We start from the raw sequence: 24376 nt of genomic DNA, 5'->3' as shown, positions 1-24376 counted from the left end.
TGTGTTTTCATGTCTTCATTTGTGATGAAAACACTGATAGTGAAACAAAGACTGGTACAGGATTACAAGGAAGAAGTGAGGGATAGAAGGAAAGTGGCACATTGGGAAAGACGAGAAATAAAAGGGGCAGATGTTAAGAGTAAGAGGAAGGGGAAACAGCTAGAGAGATGCAGGAGAGACAGGAGACAGCGGAAAAAGATGCATGAAAAGGAAAGTGAGGCAGAGTGAGTTGTGTCAAATGGATAAATGTCAGCGGGAGCTTGATCGCCGGTCTGAGCTGAGCTCTCCCTCCCAAAATGCCATGTGTAAATCGCATAGCTGGGGCCCACAGCTAGCCTCCCCTAGCACTGTAATGAGCTTACAGACCTCTACAACGCTCTGGGTGTGAGGCAGAGAGAGAATACTATTGAGTCTGCATAGAAGTACACAGTTTTGAAGGCTTACATCTTACACCACACAACCAAACAAGTATCAAGGATGGATTTGGCTTCTTGTCATTACACACACACACACATTTTTCACCCATCTTTACTTGTAGCACACGATCAGCATAAAAAAGTGCAGAGGTTGATTAGTATCAAATCTCTTTCCTGTCAAGATTGAAAGGTTTGGACAAATTCTAACCACAGTGAACAACTTGTGAAGGAGTTTTTATTGGATTATAGAGCTAGTACATATTAAATATGTAGTTTGTAATAATACAGTGCTCATAGGAACACTCCAACTTCATCATGGCTATATTATAGGAGATTAAAATGTCATTAAGTATGATTAGTTTACTCTGAACTCTTTATGTCAAGGCATACTTTGAGTCAATATACAGGAATATATTTTCCTATAGCTTAATGCCTCATCCTGCATCTCATTACAATTAAATATTTACACTGTAGAACAATATAGCAGCCAATAGTTTCCAGTTCTTGTTTGTGAGCACATGTTTACACCACGGCTTCTCCTCTCAGACTAGCCTTTCAGACCTTCGTCCAAATCTAATATACCCATCCATAAATAGCTCACCTATAGAACCCGTATCTGGCATGAGTGACGTGGCACCGGAGCCAATCCCGCCCGCTATTTCTGCCTAACCCCGCCTCTCCACGCTCCGCCGCGGATCTATTAACTCCTCAACCGCCCATTTGCCTTAAATGGACAAACAAGGGAGTTGATTGACAAACCCATACCACGCCCATTCGTTTACCAAGCCCCTCCCCTCCTTTGGCTCCCTATCAGTATCTATTTTGGCAACAGGGATACGCATGGAGCTTCCATCACCTCCAGTCTCTTTTACGCACCGACTCCGATAATGCGCGCAGGTACTGGGACCTTAGCCGCCACATTTTCAGCCATTATACTGAGCAACTAATCTCCTCTCATGGACTAATACGAAAGAAGTGGATGTAGAGGTTTGACACAGTGAAGAAAGGAGAATTCTTGTGGATCGGTCTTGTTTTCATTCACCGACTGTCAGCATGGATGTCTTGGCGAACCACAGTATCTTTCAGGAACTTCAGCTTGTTCACGACACTGGCTACTTCTCTGCCATGCCTTCGCTGGAGGAAAACTGGCAGCAGGTATGTCTCAACTTTAAATTCCAGCCCTGTAAAACCCTCATTACAGAGCTTTAACCACACATTTCGCTCGCTGATTTGTGAACACATGCGCTCGGGATTCAGGCGTCAACTTTTCCCCAAAGCATGGATTTGTGCAGTTCAGGGAGAGACGAGGAGATTAAATGCTTTCTGTCACTCATATATCTTACAATTTTCAGAGAGATAGCAAAGTGGATAAAATGCGAAGGCATGCCGGCGCGTAATAAACCTGTCAAATGCGATTTCGCAAGATGAAGATCTGAATCCCATAAAAAAGACTGAATTGGTCGTGAATAATAGATCTGCATCCCTCAGATTACAGAGTTGTAAGGCCCCCTGCATGGGGAGAAATCCCCCTTCTTATTCATAATAAATACCCTAACATGTCTGGCTTTGTAACATCTTTAAACGCAGTGGTGGAAAAAAATGTGCAGATGCAGTGCAGGAAGAGAATAACTGCCATCTGCATGTTCGGTTTCACATCCCCCTCCCCTCCCTCATGTATACTTCCTCCATCCAAGTTCAGTGGGTGAATATTGTGCGATAGGCACAGAGATGCGCGCGGCCACATGGTAATGGAGACGTGGGGAGACGCACCGGTGCTTCATACGACCATTGCTGCTCCCGCTATTCTTCACACACTGTATCACAACTCTGTTGTATGTCTAAATCAGCCCCAAGTCCCATAGTCGAAAGTAGATCAACTATACCTGTGTGTGCGCGCGCGTGTGCGTGTGTGTGTGTGTTTGGCTCTGCTCTTTGTGGATTTTCTAAACATTAAACTCATAAAAATGTTACCATCTTTGAACATTTCTTTTAATCTTTAATCTCTTTAATTTTATTTAGAAAAATCTGGGGTTCTGGGAATATTCCATTTTTTGTTCTACTGTCTCCAGTTAGTTGCAGCTTTTATGCATAGGAGGGTCATCTTTCACTAACTACTAAGATCCTTTGCAGTTTCCATTTTGTCATATCTAAGCTAAATAAGGGCCATTCACCCATTGGCCCAACTGCATTACTGCTGCTGGTGATGTTGCACTTCACTGGGGGGGAAATCATTGCACGGAAATTTGATGCCGGCATTGTTCATGCAATAGGAGCTTCAGCTTTTCCCCACTTCTCTGCTCCATGTGTAAGGGGCGAGGAGGGGGGAATGACAGGGAGAGATGGAGAGAGAGAAACCGGTGCGTGACCACGGATCCATTCGTTGTGGCCAAGCAGCCTAATTGGCCTCCTACTGTTAGCCACCGACGCATCTTTCCATAACAAGGCTCCAACTCCCTGCCTTCACTGTCAGTGGATTTAAATTACATGGGCCTATGTGTACCATATGCAGTGCATTTCTTTCTCCTGTTTCTCACCCACAGATTGCTTATCAAAATCAATACCTAATGCAAATAGGGAAGAGAGAGCGGCATATGCTGGGAAAAGGCTAGAAAAGCTCGTCTGTAGAGGCTGGAAATGTCAGTTTTCTTTGACAGGAAAAACTGCAGCTAATTTTCCGTAAGACGTACATTTCAGAATTTAAAAAAAGAGAGGTTCAATAGTCAATGTTTCTTAAATGTAGAGGCTTTAGTCTCATTTCATTAAACTAAGCAACTATTAGCTTTAATTTAGCAGCTGCATGGAGTGCATTTGTTTCCCACTATTGTTTTGTATGTCACATATTCAAATTTAGAGATAAACACTGAATGGACATCAGAACATAGCCATTAAACCGAAATATCATAGGTTTGGGGCCTGGTAGCTGACAATCTTCCTTCACCTTTAGTTGTTTTTCTGACTCAAGGTGTTAATTTCAGGTTAGTGCAAAATTATATACTTTTAATTCAATTCAAAATAGGATCATAATAAAATAAATATATGTTAATTAAAAATTTTAAAACACCATTTCTTTCAATTTGCAGCCTTGTTTTTCATCCCATTACAAACCTTTGGCTTAAATGTTAAACACTTTTCAGCATAAGAAGACTGCACTTTGTCATTCTGAGCACAAGGATTAGGATTTGTCCCACACAAGCCCCCTCTCTCAACACTGTGCAGAGATGTTCTCGGCGAAGCGATCCATGTGTTCATTGTAACGACATGAAGATGCCACAGAGCCCTCCTGAATACAGGAATTATGATTTGTGGCTTGCTTTAAAAGCTCTGTCTCCAGCTGAGGATCTGCGGTTTGAGCAATTCCCTCTGTATTCCAAGCACAATTTAGAATTTGATGCTTTTATGGGGTCTGATGGTGACATAGGAGGCCGTAGTAGTCAGCCCCTAAATGGCTCCCTGAGATGCGATGGCAAGAATGATGACTGTGTCCCCTGTTGGTGTCTGTGAGGCATGATTCAGGCAGTTATACGGGGATGGGGAGTAGAAAAGGAGGAAAGTGTTTTGGAGGTCTGCAGATGGTACATTTGAGGCTGCTATTTGTTCCATTATTGAACCTGAAAAGTGCCAAACTGAACTGCGCTGTCTCACTTCCAATTCCCAGTACAGTTGGTGGTTCAGAGTTGGAACAAACAACAGGGCTGAGTTGGATTGAGAGCGAGCAGAGTTGATCAGAACCTGGTCATTGTTTGGGGAACCCAGTTTCTTTCAAAGCCAAATCTACATGGTATTTTGCATATTTATACCAACAGAAAGGCTACAATTTTGAGTGTTTGTTACACGCTTCTGTAAACTGGCATTTGCTCTGATAAAGTCTCATGTGGCATTAGTGTCAAACATTTATCAGCATCTTCAGAGCATTTAGTTGCTGGAACAAAACAAGATTTTTCATCCACCTTCAGGCTCTACTGATGACATGCCCTTATTCACAACACTTGACCCTGATGGGCAGGACATAACATGACACCACAAATGGCTTTCTGTCATTGACCTTAGGACACACTCCATACCCTCCAACACATATATTATCAGGCATTGGGGTTCAGCACACACACATACATAGACTGAGTAGCTGTTGCCGACCCAAGCAAAATATCTGTGCTGCTGCTACACTATGCATTATGAGTTTATATAGAAGAATATAGACATATTGCACATAATTTTAGTGTTTATAAATGCAGAAGAAGCAGTGTCTCTATATGCAAATCTGTGTGCTCACATGCATCCATTTACGTTGACTTCTTGCTTGTGACTCACTAACATGCACATTTGCAGTGGCAACAGCTCTGTCTGGGAATGAGGGGCAAGCATAGAGGTGGAGGAAGTTGCGGAGCATGCACATTCTCCCCACTGCAGGGTTTCGCATTTTACAGTTGGGTGGGTTCAAACCCCTCAAGGACTGACAAGCACATGCAGATAGACAGAGAAGAGCACAGAGACGCACAGAGGAAGATAGATGGAGTTATTTTGTTTTTTAGCTCAGGCCAATACAGGAAGGGCTGTTTCACACATGGTTATTAAAACTGTGAGACAGATGAACATGGTGACCGCTCTTTTAGGTTCCAGAAAGATTGTGATGTGGACAGAAAGAAACAGGATTAAAAAGACACAAGATAGAGCAGCAAACTTGCAACAAAACTGTGAATATCCATATGCATTCATATGCAGCCATGTGCACGTGTGTGTATGTACATGTTGGTCTGTATCTGTTTCAGTATGTTATGTAATCCTCAGAAGGCCACAGCTGCTTTCTCACACACAGCAGGCATGCTGGGGAAGCAGCCAGCTGGCCCCCTCCGTCCTGTCTGCGTCTTCCTCTGTCCCTTGTTCATCCGTTCTCCCTTTCTCCCCCTTTTTTCCTGCTTTCTTGCTGTAGAATTAGAACAGTAAGGATTTTGGATCTCTGCAGAGTTGTTGTGCAAGCTCATGACTTGCGTGTTTTCCTCATGCCACTCACTGCCCAGGTCTGTTGTAATACTGTGACTGCCAGGTAATAGTCTTTGCTTTGTAGAACACCAGCAAAGAGAATGAATGAGTTTGAATGTCTGAATCATGTAAGTTCTTTTGGAAATACAGTAAACCACCCAATTTTTATACACACCTCATATCTTCTCTGTGACCTTTTACTGGCAGCTACTTGATGTAATTTTATGCAAATTCAAATTAAATCAATCCTGTAACAGGCACAGTTCAGTATTCTGCAAGCATGAGGAGGAAGGACAAACTGGGACTTAATCTTATTTGTCTCTGAAGAGCTCCTGGTAGTGTCGCCGTTCCACGCCTGTGACTTTATTAAAATGTCACATCAACTGTAAGGAGACATGGAAATCCTGAAATCAAGTTTGGACTCACTCTAAAGAAAACCTAAGTTGATTCACTTTTAGTTTATTTGACGTCTGATCATGTATGCATAAAACTTCTCAAAATGTGTTGGATTATAGAAAAGTAGTCTCAACTCAGACAAAAGGACAGTATCCATCCATCCATCCATTATCTATACCCGCTTATTCCTATTTAGGGTCATGGGGACTGCTGAAGAAAGGGAATGGGTACACACTAGACAGGTCGCCAGTCCATCGCAGAAGGGCAGTATTATTCCTAATAGTTAGATTTTAGTCATATAACACAGAAACACCCTTTAACTGCTGCAGTTTATTTCCAGACACATCTTCAAAGTATTCCGATGAGCACATGTTGCCTTATGATGCTCAGATGTCCAATATGAAATTGATTTCTTGCACTGTTGTTTTTTGCTGGCCTTAACCCTATATCAGTCAGAAGATCTTGAAGATGGATGCCACGTGGAATCTATTTGACGTGGCCTGGCCTGTGACTCACTGAAGCATGAAAGGAAGTCTTTGTGCGCCGGTGCACAATGCAGCATCTCTGCTGGACGCTTTTGAGTGTCTGCAGCCACAAGGTTATTACTCAGTGCATCGATTCTAAGAAAAGACGCATGTCTGTTTATGGGGGGAAAAGGCTGTAATAAAAGAGCTATGAGTTCATCTAATTAGAATAAACAGATAAATGAGCTGTAACCACAAAAACTCAATTTGGCTCCTGAGCAGCAGCCTTTACGTTAACAAGACAGCGTTTGCTTTTTTCTATGAGCTGTAGAAGCCTTTTTTTTTTTTTTTTTTTTGCATGTATTTGTTATTTTTCTTTTATTTGTCATCTATAAAGGTTAGATCATATTCTAAATTCATTTATCTGTATGTATGCATCAGAACATGCATAGGTTTGAGTGTTTTTACTTTACACAAGATTCTTTTGAGAACAGGATCCATGTTCTGTGCATGCATACACTGTCACATACAGGTGCCCAGGCTTGTGAGTCTGTGTATGTTGTGTAATGAGATGTGTGAGTGACCCCCTGACCCAGTAACATCCATCCTACTATAAGAGCACTTAGTGAACTCTGCAACCTCTGTCTCATCACTCAGGCAACTGAGAGGCGATTGCCAGTGATAGGTGCCTGCTATTGCTTTATGGGCGTTGATGAAAAGGTGGGAAGTGCTGATGAAAGAGAGGATGGCAGAGGAAGTATTCATTTGTCTGATGCTCTGGTGACTAGACTGTAAGAGAGAGCAGTAGAAGGGTAAAGAAAGAGGAGACGGTGTAGAAGAGCAAGGCGAAGAGGAGGCGAAGGGAGAAAACTGGAGGGGGGAGGGAGCAGGAGCGTGGTGAACAAGCACATCTTTATGTATGGCTTCCGTCTGTGAAACGCTCTGCCACCCCAGGTTTGATTAACAGTGAGAAGAGGACCCAGTCATTTTTTTCGCCTCACACCAGCACACATGGGTTGGCAATGACTTTCACATCATTTGAGGCGAAATCGGGAAGCCGTTACAGCACCTTACAGTGATCCGACATGCTTCGCTGCTGCCATCCGGCTTGGCAACCAGAGGGAGAAAAGAAAAAGGAAGAGGAGTCTCAGGCACTCATTTTATGCTTTGGAATCACCACTGACTCTCTCGCTCTCCCTTTATCTCATGACTTTTTTGCTTTCTCTCTTTGGCAAATTCTGAGAAGACAGTTTTGACGAAGTCACAGCTGCCTTGTTTGATTTGCCCTGTACTAACTCCTACTGTATTTAAAGTCAGTTTCTCTACAAAAAGTTGAACTCTGAAGAGTTATGCAATCAACATGTGGCACATGCTGGGTAAATGCTTTTTTACTTAAAACAAGAGAAGAATTAAAGGCAGGCTATGAAAAATATTCTGACGAAACTGCGGTTTAAATAATATTTACATTTAACTTAAGACAATTCCCAAATTATTTTATTAAAGATTTGGCCTCCTTAGCAGAATCAGTCATAGAATACACAGAGACAGTAGACAAACAAACAGAAGACAAACAGCTATTTGACTTGATCATGTTGCTAGTAGGCAAAAACAAACATCACTTTCATATCTGGATCTGCCTGACCACATCCAAAGCTCACCAATTAATGTGCTTTATCTTGTTTGTTTAATTAACACAAAAAAGTGTCACATTTGTCATTTTACAGGGGGTGACGTGGCACTATTTCTTTTTTTTTTGTTTAACTAAATCTGAAGTGTCAATACAATATCTGCACCTTATCAAAGAATTGAGATAAACAGTAATTTGTTCTGTCATCACTGCTAAAATTGCCACATAGCTGTTAGCATTTTTGTATTGTTTTAGTGATGTATTTTAAATATGGCATGTAAACCAATCACCATCAATCACTATGCAAATAGGCCTCAACTGTGTTAAGACACTACTTAATACCCTCCCTATTATACTACCTGCTCCACAGTTCAATATGCCATCCTGCTTGAATATTTAAAAATGCACTGGCTTCTTTAATGTCCATGCCTTCACACTGTGTCCAGGCATTTTATTGCCATCATCGACTGTGACATACCAAGCGTTACATCCCATCTTCCTGCCTACCTGTTGCTAGGCAGCCTTGGCAAGCAGGAAGAGCAGCTTTGGCCTATTTGTTTGTTTAGCTGTCAGTCTGCAAGGCTAATCCCACCCCTAGGGACTCCTAGCCATCCAGACACCAGAGATCCAGCCATGTGGATCATCTCTCTTCAAAGATTGAGTGAAGGAAAGGAGGGAGAACAAGATGGAAGGGCAAGAGAGACAAGGGCAATTTACCCTGAGTAAACACTGCTGCTGCTTCTTGTTGTCATCTGAAGCCAGTCATCAGTCATGGTCCTAAGCTCTTGTTGGTGGCAGCCACAAGGACATGCCATGCTCTGAAACCAGTTGGATAGTTTATAATATAAGACAGTCATTAGCAATCATAGCTGAGTCTCCAAATTGAGTGTGGTCTACTATATAGGAGAAACTGTGTGCTTGTAAGTCATTGATAAGGATGTTATAATGGCTTGAGGCTGCATTTGCAGGGCATCTCAGAGTCCAGTAATTGGCTCTGAGAAAGGCTGCGTGACTTTAAGCTGTAGTATTTAGGTACAAAACATTTCGTATATGTTTGTACCTATGAAGTCGTGTGTTTGCACTTTGCATAGACCAGCATCAAAACTTGGCTGCAGTTGTCTAACATGCAAAGCCTGTAGTGTTTTTCTACCTGTCATGGCTCACTGCTCCAAAGCTGTCCAGCTGGTTAGCCAGTGAGTCAGGACCTTTTTGCATCTATACATATCTCTTTTTTCACTTCCTCCTTACTGGTCAGTTGAGATCATGGCTTGTCATTGTATTGTGTCTTTTGTCCTGCATTTAAAATAGTTTATTGGTAGATAGCACAAATTATGAGATTATTATGAGATTTTGCTTTAGTCTGTCAGAAGCATTTGTTTATTGGTTCTATAGTCTCTCACTCCTGCTTTTCAAAGCTGCTGCACCTACTAAAACTTTATAAAGTATTGATTTAGACTCAGATAGATGGTCAGAAATTGATATTTTCCAGTGTCAGAGGTTAATGATAAATTACTTGGAAGATTAAACTGGATCCCAAATTTCACTCAAGACACTGGGATCACCAGCTAACTAGGTACATCATGTAGTTTCAGCCATACCAAGCTCCTGCAGGGCTTGAGTTGTCTCAGTAAGCTTTGACTTTTATCCTCAATACCAGCAAGATTCATCCTGAATTGGGATTAGCCTGGGGTTCAAAGTGTGAAAGTGCATTTCTTTACTATGAGAAATATTATTTTAATGTGAACACTTGAAAAACAGGCTATGTAAGTGTCAAAGTATAGACAGGAGAGGATGAGAAGATTTTGCACCCTACTTAACTCTGCGAATGGTCCGGGAAGTGCCCTTCTGTGATTTAATGAGACCTGTGGGAAGAGCCATTCATCAGCATGACAGCATACCTCTGTTTCCTATTGTTCTGCTCTGGTATGTGAGGCAAGCAATGTGTGTTTTTGCCTTAATGATGGGCTGGCAACCCTTTGATTAGATGAATCTCCTGGCGCTAATTAAGATTTGGGCTGCCAAAAGACATCTGTGTTTATGTCTTCCTCCCTCTCTCCTTCTTTGTATGTGTTACACGTGTTTGTGTGAGCAGTTCATAGGATGTGTTTGTGAAACAGTGTTTGTGATTTTGATATTTTGGTCTGAACTGGGAGTTTGGGTGGTGTTTTGTGGGCTGTCATAAGTGCAGAGCCCTAGTCAAAAGTCATTTCAAACTACTGTAGTTGCAAAGAAGCAAGTGAGAAATGAAAAGAAGTCTTGTCACTAAAGTATGGATATTTGAACTTATTCCAATATAATTCAAATTGTTCTGAAAATGTAAAAAATAGTACTGTCTGTGCTGTGTAAGAGGAAGGAATATAAGAGGTTTCTTTACTGAAATGAAAAAAAAGTAAAGTTGATCTTTAGAAAATCCCCCCAAAACAACTCACTATCTCTACAGAAATGTGGACTTTAAGGACTGACTTTTCACTGTGACTTATGATTGCAGATTCATATCATGTTTAATGTTTGCATGTGTGTGTTGTCATTCCTTAGACCACCACCACTTAAAATGTGTGTATGAAATTTGATTTACTCCGACTTATTATTCAATGCTACATCAATGAACACTATCCATAAACTATACATAAGCTATCCGTGTGGGGATCTGTGACAGCAAATACCAGTTTGTGAGTTAAAAATATTTTAAAACCCCTGCCCTAGATGTTTTTCCATCTTTTAACTAAACTGATGGTGTTACATAAATGTTTCACTACTCAATTCCCCCTTGTGTATTTTCAGGAAAGAGATTCTGATAACTTATGCTAACAAGAACGAAGGCATGCCCTTCCTCAAATCACTCCCCAGTCATCTCTGCAAGTGTTTGCATAGCTAGAAAGCACATCCTCCTGCTCTCCAGTTTACTGCCATGTGTTATTCAGTCTATTGCCCCAGATATTATTTCATTGTAAAATGATGCCAATTAGTAAAGCCAGTCGCCAGTGGCTGTGGTCTGGCTCCTTCTCCATTCCAACGGGGAAAGTTATTTGGGTCGGCAGCTATTTTCAGCCTGTGATGTTGCCAGGAATACTTTAGGGAGCAGCCACTGTTTTATAAGAGAGCACATCAATAATTTTCATTGGTTTATGTGTGTTTGAAAGCAGAAAGCTTCACAGACTGTCTTTATTGGGTTGTATGTGTTTCTATGCAACAAGATGAAAAGTGGCAGGTTTTCTCATATTTTCAGTGGAGCAGGTGGTGGGTATATTGTATGTGCTTGTGTTTCTATGCACACAAGCACTTTCTCCTATGTTGCACACATTTCACTTGAACTGTCATGACCTCCCATTAATTTGAAACACATTAATTTGCCAGCCTTTAAACTTTAACCCTGAATCTTAAACAGTGCTTATTCTGGGCTTTACCCTTAGCCCTGTAATTTTCAGACTTGTGCGACAGGAGTCAAAGTACACACACACCATCACACATAAAGCTAAAGGCCAAAGTCAATGAGTTCCTAACACCTTTCTTAGTGAATCTAACCACCCCCTTTCTTTTTTTGCTGAGCAGCCATACATTGTCAAGATGAAATTGGGGTGAAAAGTCCTTGCTCTCCACTTACGCTTCCCGCTGAAAAGCCAGTCGCTCCGCACACACGGGTGAACGGGTTCAGCTTGTCATACTGCCTCCACCCATCTTCGTACAACCTGCACTCACACACACACACCCACACTATTTCTCTCTCTCTCTTTCTCTCTCTCTCTACCCTATCTCTTGGAGTAGAGCCCAGAGCAGCAGCGGTGGACAGGAGACATATTTCAATATTTTAAGCAGCTTGGGCTAATCTTTGTTGCTCAGGTTTGTTTTGAAAGCATTGCCATGGGAATAAAGACCAAATGGCATCGTCCCACCTCCTGTTTGCACAGTCTCAGATGCACATAAAATCACTGAGATGTACACACTCTTGCATAACTGCGCAGATTCCTGACAAACACCCACTCCAATATGTTTGAAACCCTGAACTAATCCACCTTGGCTTTGTGAGACTGTGCCACTGACCTGCTTTTCTGCTTCTGTTTATGCCACCTCACAACACGCTTGCACTCCCCCCTTTGGGTTTCAGTTAACCCTGAGGTTTGATGTTGTAATGTGCAGCAAAGCTCAAAACTGTGGCCTTCGTGGTGAGGCTAAGTGTTACACAACACTTCAACGCCAAAAGCAGGGTAAACACAGACATGAGGGGGTTTCTTATTCAGCCGTCGAGAAGCATGTAAGAATAAACCATTCTGGCTGTTATCAGTGCGGGCACGGTGCCACTATTGCACTTCATGGTTTGTGGACGTGATTGGGGTACCGAACGCCCCTTTCTGACTGGCACTGTGTGAGGAGGAAGCAGAGTTTTTCCGCTTCACTGTTCCCTTTATCTTTCCCCTCTCTCCTTGGCCCTCTGTTATTTTCAACCCTCCCCCCCCTTGCTCTTTCCGTTTAGCTGCTCTTTTGTTTCTCCGTGCCTTTTCCAGCCAAGGCCCCATTCTCTTGCCCCATCATTGTGTGCGGTAATGAAGATTAGCCAGCCTGCCGCACACAATGGGGAGCACAGACTCCCCAAATCCTGCTTCAAGCTGCTAACCTCAGTGTAAAACCACTGTTGTCACCGACCCCGTCTATCCATGCACCACACACATATGCTGGTTCATACACACACCCATGAGCACACAAACAACTCTTGTATGCACTGTGCACTCTTGCTATGTTGAAAGCAAATGGCTGAAATGTCTCCTGAATAGATTAGGATAGTTTTGACAACTGAGAGGGGGCGCCTGGCAATTCATACGCCGATAAACAGCAGCTCACCCAAATCCAGTTAAAGGGAGACAAAGTTCCCCTCCCCAGTGAACCCAACACAACTCCAGTTGTTGAGATTATTCCCCCACCTCCTCCTCTATCCTCCATGCTCTGCTATTCTCCTCTCCTCTACATTCTCATTCTCTTCTTCATCGTTCATCTTCTTCAGTCTCAAGATGCTTCCAATTCTCCTCTCCTGTCTTCTCTATCCTGTTTCACCCTCATCTCTCCTATCCTTGACTTAATACCAGAACAAAAACATTTTCCCACTTTGTCACAAGCTATTTAGATGGATGATTGAGGTCTTTATATGGAATACACTTGTTGTATCCTGAACCTAAGACCTCTTAATAATGTCTGTCTCGTGTTCAAGGTCAGCAGATCTTCACAAGTTCGGTCTGTTTACTTGGCAAGCTACTTCCACCATTTAAAGAATACATGTGTAGCTTTGTCTGTGTGGAAAAATGGATTATCCATGGTTCATTGTAATACAGAAGTACTGTGGCAATGCAGTCATACTACATATGATACATTTTGGGGGATATTAATAATAATATAAATAATTAGTTCTACATTTTGTGAATTATGTATTTTTGCCTCCATGCCAAGAGTTGGGATGTAGTTAGAAGACTGGTACCACTCCAGTATATGTCCCAAATGTATTTGCAGTTTAGAAGTAGACAGTCAGCAAAGCAGGACTGAAACTGATTTTTAATGTCATTATTTCATTTTTTTATCCTTTTTGGATTAATTGTTCAATTTAGAAAAGTGATGAATGTAGGCAATTAATATTTGCATTTTTGTTGACGTTCTGGAGCTTTTTGTTCCCGCCGGACACTTGTATGCACAATTACTGAAATGGTCATGTAGTGATTTTATCTTTATTAATGATATCAAGCACCAAAATTCTTAAATAACTAAATTTTGCAGAGGACTTCTTCATAGGACTTTGTGGCATTAATGTTGTGTTACGGGAAGACAGAGGCAAGGTCCCTGGTGTCGGAATGATGTGGATGTGTGCTTTCTGTTGTGTCTGCTCAGAGGAAGCAATGGGAAATGTCTTTCTGCTCCATTAAGCAGAAGTCACCAGGATTCTGCACTCTGAGTGCTCCATCACTGTGGCTTTCCTGCTAGATGAAAGGTGCTTTGAAGATCCTTCAGCACACACAAACATGTGTCGTTTAAACCTCCATTAATACAGGGCTTAGTCTTGCCTGCAAACTGAACCTCATACACTGTTCTGCAAAATAGCCACTCAAGAAATAAGTGTCCAATATGCTAATGTCTGAATACTGATATAAAGTGTCTAAGCACCAGATCTAACAAAGCAAAACTGAATCTGCTGCTTGATACCATTTCAAGCCCCTCATGCCTGTTAGTGCACCCATCCAAACAAAAACTGACTGTGTGTAAAGGAGGTGTCAGGTTTATAACCAAATGTGCATTATTCCTTCAACTCTGTCAGCAAATTGTGATTTAACAACTGGCAGTGTCTGTTATCAGCTTGAAGCTCACACTGTGTTAAACTGCCTCAAGGTGCTGTGTTGCCAGGCTTTGACGGAGGGGCTGACGGCAGCTGTGATTATTACTGTGAGGCTAATGTCGTCTGATAAGGCCGTGTGTGTAATTAAGCTGTTTCCGTGGCATGTTATCTGAAGCTAGGTAAGGCTCAGCTGCCTGGAGAGATGGAGCTGTTAGACAGTAGGAGGAGGACTCCTGCCTCCTTCCTGTGGCTTCATATTTATCCCATTTCTTCTCTTTCTCCTCAAACATAATTTTTTTTCCTTATACATCTATAGGTCGAAAGATGCTGTGTCTGCATCCTGCACCCCTTGCACTCTTTTAAAAACTTTTCTCCCCTAAACTGTTTTTCTTTGCATTGAAAAAAAAAAAAAAAAAGGGCTGTTTCTTCTTCTTTAACCTGTCTTATCCTTCTGTCTTAGAAGCCAGATGAATTTGCTTTATCTCTCCCCCTTTGGCCTTTTTCTTTGTGTCTGTACTCCGTCTGTCTCTCCTCTGGAGCCTAGGGCATTATGAGCTCTAAGATCCCTCCTGGCCAAGCACTGCAACCACCACTGCTCTCTCTATTGAGAATAACAGGGCGACATTAGGGCGCTCTGCTATTCAGATCTGTATCTAGGAAAATTAAGGGTTATCTCCCCACCCTTCCTGTCTATCTGGCCCCATAGGCAGGTTCTCTGCTCAAATGGGATCCACCGTTGACGTCATACTGCTCTCCAGGGAGCTCATAGCGAGTGCATGGGAAGAAGCAAAATCCCTGGAAGAGCTTGGAGGGGAGGGAGGGGTTTTTTGGGAGATTTTGTGTGGGTACATTCACAGGTGGGGGGTGCTCAGTGCTATAGATTTCCGTCTCTGTCAGCTGCACCACTACTGATGAGCTCCTGCGCTGTATCATTTCATATTGATTAGGCTCTGTGATGCAAACACACACACACACAAACGCTGTTGGTGAGATGGCTGCTGCCTAGGGCTACTGGTCATTTAGCTGTCATCTCAAAGTGATGACTTGGCTCAGCTCACCAAATCAATGGGAGACATAGGCCCTATAACACACTATGGCAGAATAAGAAATATACTCACATATACACACATACACACTATGTGAATGACTGCTCTCTGAGTTGAGTGCTTGCCCAAAGTTTTCTTTCAATAAAAGTGCCAAATGTGTTGCAGAATTACAAAGAGCAACAACAAAATGTCAGTAAAGTAAAAGAGTGTGTCATAAAGATAAAATCCACAGAGTTAAAAAAAAAAAAAGGATAATACAGTTTAGTTAACCTGGTTCACTCCAGGCCAGATTTTTATATTGATATGATTGTTGTGCAGCTATACCTGTAGGGTAACACTGTGATTAATTCCTCAGAAGGATTTTAATCAGAGCTGGTATTGTGGCAGTACACTGTGCATCAAACTAAAGCCTTGTTATTTTCTGTGACTGGTAATGTTGTGAGTTTTAAATAAGAGCAATAAAGGGACTGTCAGTTGAATGTGAAACTACAAAAGGAGAGAAGCAAAGCTGTAGAGAAGCCAGTATTATTTCACCCATGACATGAAAGTTATTCACTTTTAAATGCGTAATCAAACTTCTGCAACATATGAAAATGGCCAAACCAAGTAATGAAAATGTCATGTTGGTGCTGAAAAGTAATCTTTTTTTCAGTTTGTGGAAGATGACGTTTTCAGTTTGTGGAAGATGACGACAGCAATCTAAAACACATTCACTGCTGTGGTGAAGGCATCAAAAGCCAACATCACAAATGTATATAGCCTCCTAAACTTTTGAAATACAATATGTGGAGGCAAAAAGTATAAAAAAATCCTGACATAAACCCCAGGTGCACCTTACTGGGATCATTGTCATAGTTGAATATTGTGGGAACAATGTCTACATATTTCTTGCCATGATTTACCAGCCTGACCATGGCTGTAATATCAGTTCAAAAAATATTTTCTTATAAGTCAGAATGATCTAACCCAGTAAGGATGGTGCTGCAGGTCATATGTGAAAAGATGTGACAGCAATCTCCCCACCCTCCAATCTCATTGCATTTAACAATAGTGCTGCATCACCTCCTGTAGCTCAGTGCCCCCTCATAGTCCTGCCCTTTTCAACCCTGCTAGCAGCAGCTATGAATGTCACTGATAGCACCTTGTCTCTATTACGGCGTCTGTAAAAACTAAACGCGATCATACTAAAATTAATGAGCCGTATCCACCCCATTACATTTATCTGTTTAGTGGTGTTTTGGGCCTTCCTTTAGGGCATTATGCATGCTCTTCTGTTCATATTTATAACCCAGGCTTTTTATTAGCAGCGTAGCGGGGTGCTAACAGTTGGGAGGCAGCCTGCTCTTTGATGGTGATGGCAGGCGATTTGGCGGGGGCCAAATGTAAAGGGAGGTGACGGGGATAGAGGATCAGCTACCAGGACAGAGCCCTATGGAAGACGGGTGGAGATGGGGATGAGGAGTGAAAGAGACAGAGATTTCATAAAATGAAAAAAGTGAATGAGTGGAGCTGGACTGGTTCACAGCGTTGTATTTGTGAGAAGCATGTCTTATGATCAGTGAATATTTGTCACACCTGTTATATTTTAAGCCTCACTAACCTGAGGTGTGTACTGCATGCATGATTCACTGGAGCAGCAGAAACATGAATACAAAGTGCATTTTTCCCAGTTTATTGATTTTTCTGCATTTTTGTTTGACCTTGGCTAAAAACTACACAGTGACCTGAACCCCAGCTCAACTCAACTACTTTATTCCTACATGAGTTAAAACAGTTTTCTATGGTATGTTGATGGTTTTTCCATGATTTTATTTATTTTCTGAGTAATTCTTCCACAAATAAGATGTAGAATTTATTTATGAGTAAGGCCTGTGCACCGTGTACAGTATATGTTTACTTAGTTCAAAGCTTTGAAGGATAAATTGACCTGAAAGCAGTTTTATTTTGACTTCAACTATATACTTCTACCTTCCCTGCTGTACAAATATCGTTTGCATTGTTTTTATCAAGGTGCATCTTATTGTGTATTTTTAACATGTTCATGATTCACATTGACTGAAGTCACAGCTGAGAATCATCAGGGTAATTTACTCTGTGCTGCTATACTTTATTCATGAACTGTGGTTGGAAAAGACATGAGCTGTGGCAGGAAAATTAGAATAACATTAGAATAACATCAAGTGAAATGAATGACATTTAGAGTTTTTTTCTAAACAATTTTAATAATCGCTTAATGAAATTTCGTTAGTTGCCACCCTTTGAATTTAGATGCAAAAAAGCTAAGAGATACTAATCATAGGGAGCAGTGATGTAGTTTCAGTTTCAACTTTGACTGTATTTGGTGGTGACCTTTAACTGCACACCTAACTAGATGAGACATTATCTGGTATAACGTGAAAGTGATGGACAAAAAGGTCAAAATAGGCTTCATGTAACCAACGCTTTATGACTATGATCTTGATTGGCTTTTTAATGGAGCACTTTTGGCATGTGATGTGCCAAGTGTTAGTAATAAAGCACTGTGTTAATAATATAATTTAAAGCTGCTTCAGTCAGCATTCTGTTATCATGCATGCTGGATTACTGGAAAATTTGAATGGACTAGACAAAGAAGAGTGAAAAAAGTGATTGTTGACACTAAAAAAGCAACACTTGTGCCACCAATATCATTTTCTCCATTTTGGAGGTGGAGGTGGGGCTGCTGGAACAACCATTGGATTGTCTTAGCTTGTCCTGGCCCGTGTCAAGGAATCATCCCAAAAGCCTTTCAGGAAATGGACCCTGGCTTTGTGCAGAGCCAATTGATGTTGGCTGTCTAGATCGGCATTTGTCCAAATAGAGTTGAAGCGGGCTGTGAGCACCCCTTTACTTTGGCTATTGTGTGATGCTTTTGGCTCTTGATTCCTTGCCTACACACACATATATGCAAGTTGCATATTCACTTAAGGCCATAAGAACAGCAAATAAACATGTTTGTGCTTGAGCGTGGGTGTTCAGACACAAACACACACAGAAGGCCCACATCATTTCACACAAAAAAGCATAATTATGCTGCTCACACATACATGTGCACTCACAAAAATATGTGCACACCACACATTCATTCGAGCATAATTACATGCGCTACATGCAATACATGCTACCACACTAGTCCACACAGACAGGAACTACTGATCAACTGCATGACCTTCTCTCTAACAATGTTAATGTCACCACCTGAGGGAGGAGGAGAGAGGGGTGGCAGGGGGGAAGGGCCTTGATGGGGTGATGGGGTGATGGAGAAAGGAATGAGGAAAGAAGGGGAAGGAGTGCATGATAAGCTTGTTGTACCTACCATCCCTCACCTGCAGCTTCTTCCATCCTTTTTACCTTGTCATTCCACATCCTGCATGCACACACATACACAAACTTATAAGTACAGTATACACATATGTACATACATACACACACACACTCCACGCTGTGACAGCCGAGCACATCCTAGCATTTCACTGTGGGATGTAACCTAACATTTAGTGTGCACGAACTCTTTTCTTGGCGTGTGTGTGTGTGTGTGTGTGTGAGGCCTGTGGCTTGCCTGCTGACAGGATCCTGTTACGCCAAATGTCACACTTCCAAAAAGGATTCACCCCCCATGGAGAAAATGAAGTCAAGACCTTGCTTTGCTCACTTCCTTCTTTCCTGTTCTGCCTCCTCCACCTTGTCCTCCATCACTGGCCTCCTCCTCCTCCTTCACCTTCCACTTAGACTCCCTCTCACTTATCCATTTTTATCCTTTTTTCCGCTCCCTTGAACTATCTGTATTTCACACACATATACACACACACAGTCACCTACTGTAGGTTTGCAGGCCTCAGCGTTTTGCTGAATAAAGTCCGCTTTAACGGGCTGGTTTTAGTGGATAATTAGTCCTCACCTTGGCAGCGTAGGAGATGACAATGACAAGAAAAAGAGAAAAAGAATAGAGGAAAGGTGATTTTGGGGAATTGATAGGGGGTGAGGCAACTGAAGAAGGGTAATGATAAAAATAAGTGAGGAGAGCAATGTGGAGGGTGTGAGGTCAGGTAAAGGAGCTGAAAAATATCACAGACCATGCTGTCAAAGGAGCATGGGTGTTTGTTTGATACCTCATAGGCGCAAGCATGCTATTCCCTTCATCAAGATTCACTGCCTTCAATATAATGCATATATTGCATTATAGTTACTACTGATTGTAGTCTTGAGCAGCTGTTTAATTTGATGAAAATACTGTAAACATAAAAACTCTAAATCCTGTTTTGCTCCTGGAAGATTACTTAGAGAACTCACTCCCTTAGCAACTGACACTCCCTCTAAAAAAAGAAATAAAAAAGTGAGGTTTTATTTTTAGAAGGTGCAAACAAGGGGAGAGGGGGGGAGTTGTAAGATTGTAAATGTCTCTGATGTGCTCAGTATGTACCACCTTATTCCTGATAATGGAACTAGCTATTCTGTCTGTCAGTGCCTATTTACACACAAATGAAGTGGCGAGTAGCACGCGCCCAGTGGAGCTGCTAGCCTCCATCTCAGCTGTCAAAATGGGTTAGTGGTTACAAGAGAAACACAACGATCCCTGGGATCAAACTGGCACCGTCCACTCAGACATAATAGCTTCATCCTTGGACATGGAGCGTCTCTTTCCCTTGTTGGCTCCCCATTTAGATCCTTGCCAGCTTGTTGTAAGGTAATAGACTTCTCAGAATGCCAGTTCACACAAATCGTGGATGCAGCCTTTTATTTGCCCTCCATGGGGAGAGGTGTTTGGAGTAATAGGGATGAAGCAGACCATAACTACAGCTGAATAAATCTTCCTATCTTGGCTCAGTAGAAGCCGGTGCACACATGGCTTGTCAAAGCTCCATAAAATGTTGTTTGATAGGAGTTCTGTACAGTTTAGGATTTCTCCTCCTGCTATCCACTCACCTCGCTTTCTGTCTGCACTACAGTGGTTGCAATCAATCATTGTGTAATCAGCCGTCTTGCTGGAGCTGCCAGGTAATCCTGGCTGTCTTAGTGGCTGTCTGTACATGTGCACACGTGACAGCTGGCAGAGCTGTTAAGTTGCCTGCCTGGGTGAGTGAATATCACCATGCAGATTTTTTTCTCCATAGCAAGTAAAAGCATATCAGATCATCTGATGGCTGTTGAAATTGTTGAGTAGAATTTGAAAGGATGGACATTTTACATGCCCAAATATGTTGAGCTTGCTTAAATTGAGTATAAACTTGAGTCTTTTTTCTAATTTTTCCCTTTCAGACCTGCCTAGAATTGGAGCGTTATCTGCAGACGGAGCCCAAGCGTCTGTCTGAACTCTTTGACCAAGACTTGGATGGTCTCCTAACTCCTGCCTACCTAAAGGAAGATGGTGAGGAAGAGCTGGCAGATGCCCTGCTCCCTAGTCTGCCCAGCCTTCCCAGTCTCCCTGAGCCTCCGAGTCCACCTCCAGTTATCCTCTGCCCAACACGGAAGAATTTCCCCTCCAACGGTGCAATGAAAAGGGACCTCAAACCCAAGGGTCAGGGCTTGGAAACTGTAGAAGGAACAGAGGGAGTCCACCAGGCCCAGCTGAGTGCTGTCACCTCCTTGACACCCCCATCGTCACCAGAACTGGGCCGACATCTTGTCAAACCCAACCAGACACTGACAGCGTCAGCTGATGGGACACTCACCTTGAAGCTGGTAGCTAGGAAAGTGGGCCTTAGTGCAGCCCGTTTGGTCACAGCGCATTCACTCCCCGTCCAAGTGAAAGACGAAGAGGAGGGGGCTGCATGTGTTATCAGTGTCGGGGAGCTCCCAGAGAACAAAAAGAGGATCCACCGTTGTCAGTTCAATGGCTGCAGGAAGGTATACACCAAGAGTTCCCACCTAAAGGCCCATCAGAGGACACATACAGGTAAAATAGTGTTTATTTTATTTTTTAAATGTAGCTGTAGCAAAAATTGTATGATTAGCAGTGTCAGGAACATGATAACTGAAAGATTTTGAAGATTTTTTGATGAATTTCATTTTCATTTTCAGCTGCTTTCTATCAGCTGGGGTGTGGATTTTTTTTCTTCATTTGTTTGTGTGACTGAACTTCTGGTGTTTTTTAACATTTCAGCTGTTCAGTTGGACACATTCTGTGGGATCACTTTATTTATGGATTTTCCTTTATGGTCTATGAGAGGAAATAAAATATTATAAAGACATTTCTGTAGACACATATGAAATGAGTAGATTTTTAGGTCTACATCCACTACATCCATTTATGTAATCATTCACCCATCCTCCCAGTCAGTCAGTCCAAATTCCTAGATAACCTGACTTGAGGTAATTGAGGAAATCCACCCTCTTCACATTCTTGGAACAGATAAAAAATGGATATAAAGTGATAAATATTAAAAGAAACAAGTCTGTCAACATGAAACAAACTTAAAGCCTTGTTCCCTCTGTGCCATATGGAAGTATCACTGTGTAAGTTAAAAATATGATGATTTACAAAAACACAATTCTCTTATACCACTTTTTCTACCTAAGTAAATCTTTGTGACAAACCAGGACAGGTCCTCCTTGTCAAGGTTCTTCTTGAGAAGGAAGCGGGGAGGGTTTAGGAGCTATAACTCTCCCGCTCTTCCATCTCAATCCCAAACCACTCAGACCCCTGTCGGAGAGCTGTCCTCTGTCTGAGTAACTGCACAATGATGGATGGATTGACCTGGATAGACCGCCATTTCCTCGGTTTATTTCAGGCCTTACCGTCCTCTATGTGTTCTGTAAGTCTAGGTCACTGGTTCTCAATCTGAAAGTGGGGGCTTTGATTTTGCAGAGATGGTAATAAGATCATTATAAAGCCTTGAAAGCATGTTCCAAATGTAACAGTGCTTTATAATGTTAGGAGGTCAGGAGGGATATCATGTGCAGACTTATCCAAAAATATAGAGAAACAAAAAATGCAGTTTGCCGCTACTGGTCAGGAGGGTTAAGGTTCAGAACATTTTTGGTGTCTCTTTCATAACAAGCATATTTGTAGTCATTAACTAAACCATTGCATTCCAACCATTCATTCTTTGTCTTTATATAGGAATTTAAGAACAGTAACTTTTCAACAATAGTGGAAATAATTGTTATATCATCCCCCTCTCACTTAAGAGAGATGTTGCAGGGTGTAATGATATGAATCTTGACACATGATGGGTCTGTTTTTCTAAAACCTGTCCAGACTTATGCTAATATACAGCTGTTTCTTTATTTGTTTTGTTATTTGTGTAGATACTGCAAAGAGCACTCATCATGCTAAATTAAGTCACAGTGATGAAAATAAGATTTGTTTAGTCTCCACCATCTAAATCCCTGCACTGTTGGGTGACAAATCACCAGAGCTGTCCAACAAAGATACCGCATCTGACTTGTTTATGAGCTCTGGCTCACTTGCATTTTGGGCCGTGTGAATTTGAATAAACCCGACTTGTCAACTTCTATATGTTAGGGATGATGCTGTATGTGTGTTCACACCCTCAGTGGTGCACACCACAGGTTTGGGCATCAGTCTGAGTGGAACAAAGGACACAGACACGCAATCATTGATTTCCCCAGTGTGACATGTCCACAGCCCCTGTGATTAAACTTCATGCCAGCTGGGCAGCTCTGCTATCCAGTTCTAATATTCACACAAGCAAGGGGCTGGAAAATAATACAGAACAACTGAAACAGAAACATAGACAGGTATCATCTCAACTATCACATATCCAAAACTGTCTTCAGACTGAAATGATCAAAAGAACCAGAATATGGCCTGATGTTTGATTCTACAGGTATTTTATTTTGTCCTTCATTTTGTCATTTTGTGTTGAGATTATGGAATTTCCTTGAACAAAATGAAGCGCAGAGAGGAACTAGCATCTAGCAACTTGTGAGTTTTAGCAATACTAGCTGCATGTTTGTATGGATAATCATTTCTCAAACGCCTTTCCGGCATTGTAATATTGAACATTTAATCCATCCAACAACGACACAATGGTATACAACAGATAGGCAGTAAATTCTGTAAGTTGATAAATGTCTGACGCTATCATTTTCCTCATTTACTTTGACTGATTCTCTAACTGACTGATTTTTCAAGACAATATTTCACTGTCCATCTTAAGAGGCTCATCTACCTTAAGAAAGAGCCATGTCACATCTTAATTTTACACTCAGAAACTACCTTACACACCTGTAAGCTAGTGTAGCATCCTTAGTAGTATCCAGTGAATTGTTTTAAAAAGGATGTGATAATGATTTAATGGCATACAGTGTTATCTATAGCATCATAAAGGGCTCATTTCCTTTAGGAACCCTTCCTTCATGAGCTTATCATTGTCACTTAAGGTGCCATGGATAAAAGCATCTACCCAAAGAACATCTGTTTTGTTATTCAAACCAGGAAAGTAGAACGATAAGGGGGGAAATGTCAACATAAGATGACAAAAGAAAATGCAAAAGCTAAAGAAAAGACAGAATGGAGTGATGTGACGTGAAAGTAGATGAGGAGAGAAGACAGGAATGGGGGAGGTACAGTAGAGCGACCCTCTTCAGAAAAAGACAGCAGTGCCACAGGCTCCCCCATTCACTGAGCCATTATCCTGACAAGTTTAAAGATGTCATTACTCAAATCCTCTTTTTCTTAGTTGTTATTTCCATAAATTACCAACGGAGAAAAGGCTACGATTTAATCTGGAATTAGACAGGCTGAGTTGAAATGACAGTGCCCTGTAGAGCTTTTTGTGAATAGGTTTATGGCAGATAAGGAATGGTACAATTAGATTTTGGGCAGGGTGAGGGAACGGGTAAAACACGAGGATTGCTGGGTTATTCTGCTGTCTCTCTCTTTCCTTGCTTTTCTCATCTGCTTCGCTCTCTCGTTCTTTCTGTTTCTAATCTTTCTCTGTCTAGTCCTCTCTGCCTCTCCTTCTGTATCAGTGTTATTCATAATATGTCTATGTATGTGTGCCTCTCATGCTCTTGTTTTGTAACACAAAAAATGTAAAATGTAACACAAATTATTCTCACCAATGTTGTTTTCTATAAATTTCAGGCCTGAATTTTTGGTTTTCTTAGTAATAAACAAGATTTATTCTTAGGTAACCCTAACCCAAACCCTATCATGT

The 24376-nt window shown here is 41.7% G+C and overlaps 1 protein-coding gene across 1 annotated transcript in view; it reads left to right on the top strand.

The window, feature by feature from the left end:
• Nucleotides 1–1251: 1251 nt before the first annotated feature.
• The window catches only part of klf7a (Kruppel like factor 7a), a 34058-nt gene continuing 10933 nt past the window's right edge, over nucleotides 1252–24376 (top strand). Inside the window, exons 1-2 of the mRNA XM_026302203.1 lie at nucleotides 1252–1571; nucleotides 20508–21144. Coding sequence (XP_026157988.1) covers nucleotides 1470–1571; nucleotides 20508–21144 — 739 coding nt within the window. The 5' untranslated portion in view covers nucleotides 1252–1469. The remainder of the gene's footprint in view (nucleotides 1572–20507; nucleotides 21145–24376) is intronic.

This window comes from Mastacembelus armatus, chromosome 2 (genome assembly GCF_900324485.2).
Source record: "Mastacembelus armatus chromosome 2, fMasArm1.2, whole genome shotgun sequence".
In the NCBI taxonomy this organism is placed as follows: domain Eukaryota; kingdom Metazoa; phylum Chordata; class Actinopteri; order Synbranchiformes; family Mastacembelidae; genus Mastacembelus; species Mastacembelus armatus.
The sequence above is the reverse complement of the archived record's forward strand: the minus strand, read 5'-3'. Positions and strand labels throughout refer to the sequence as shown.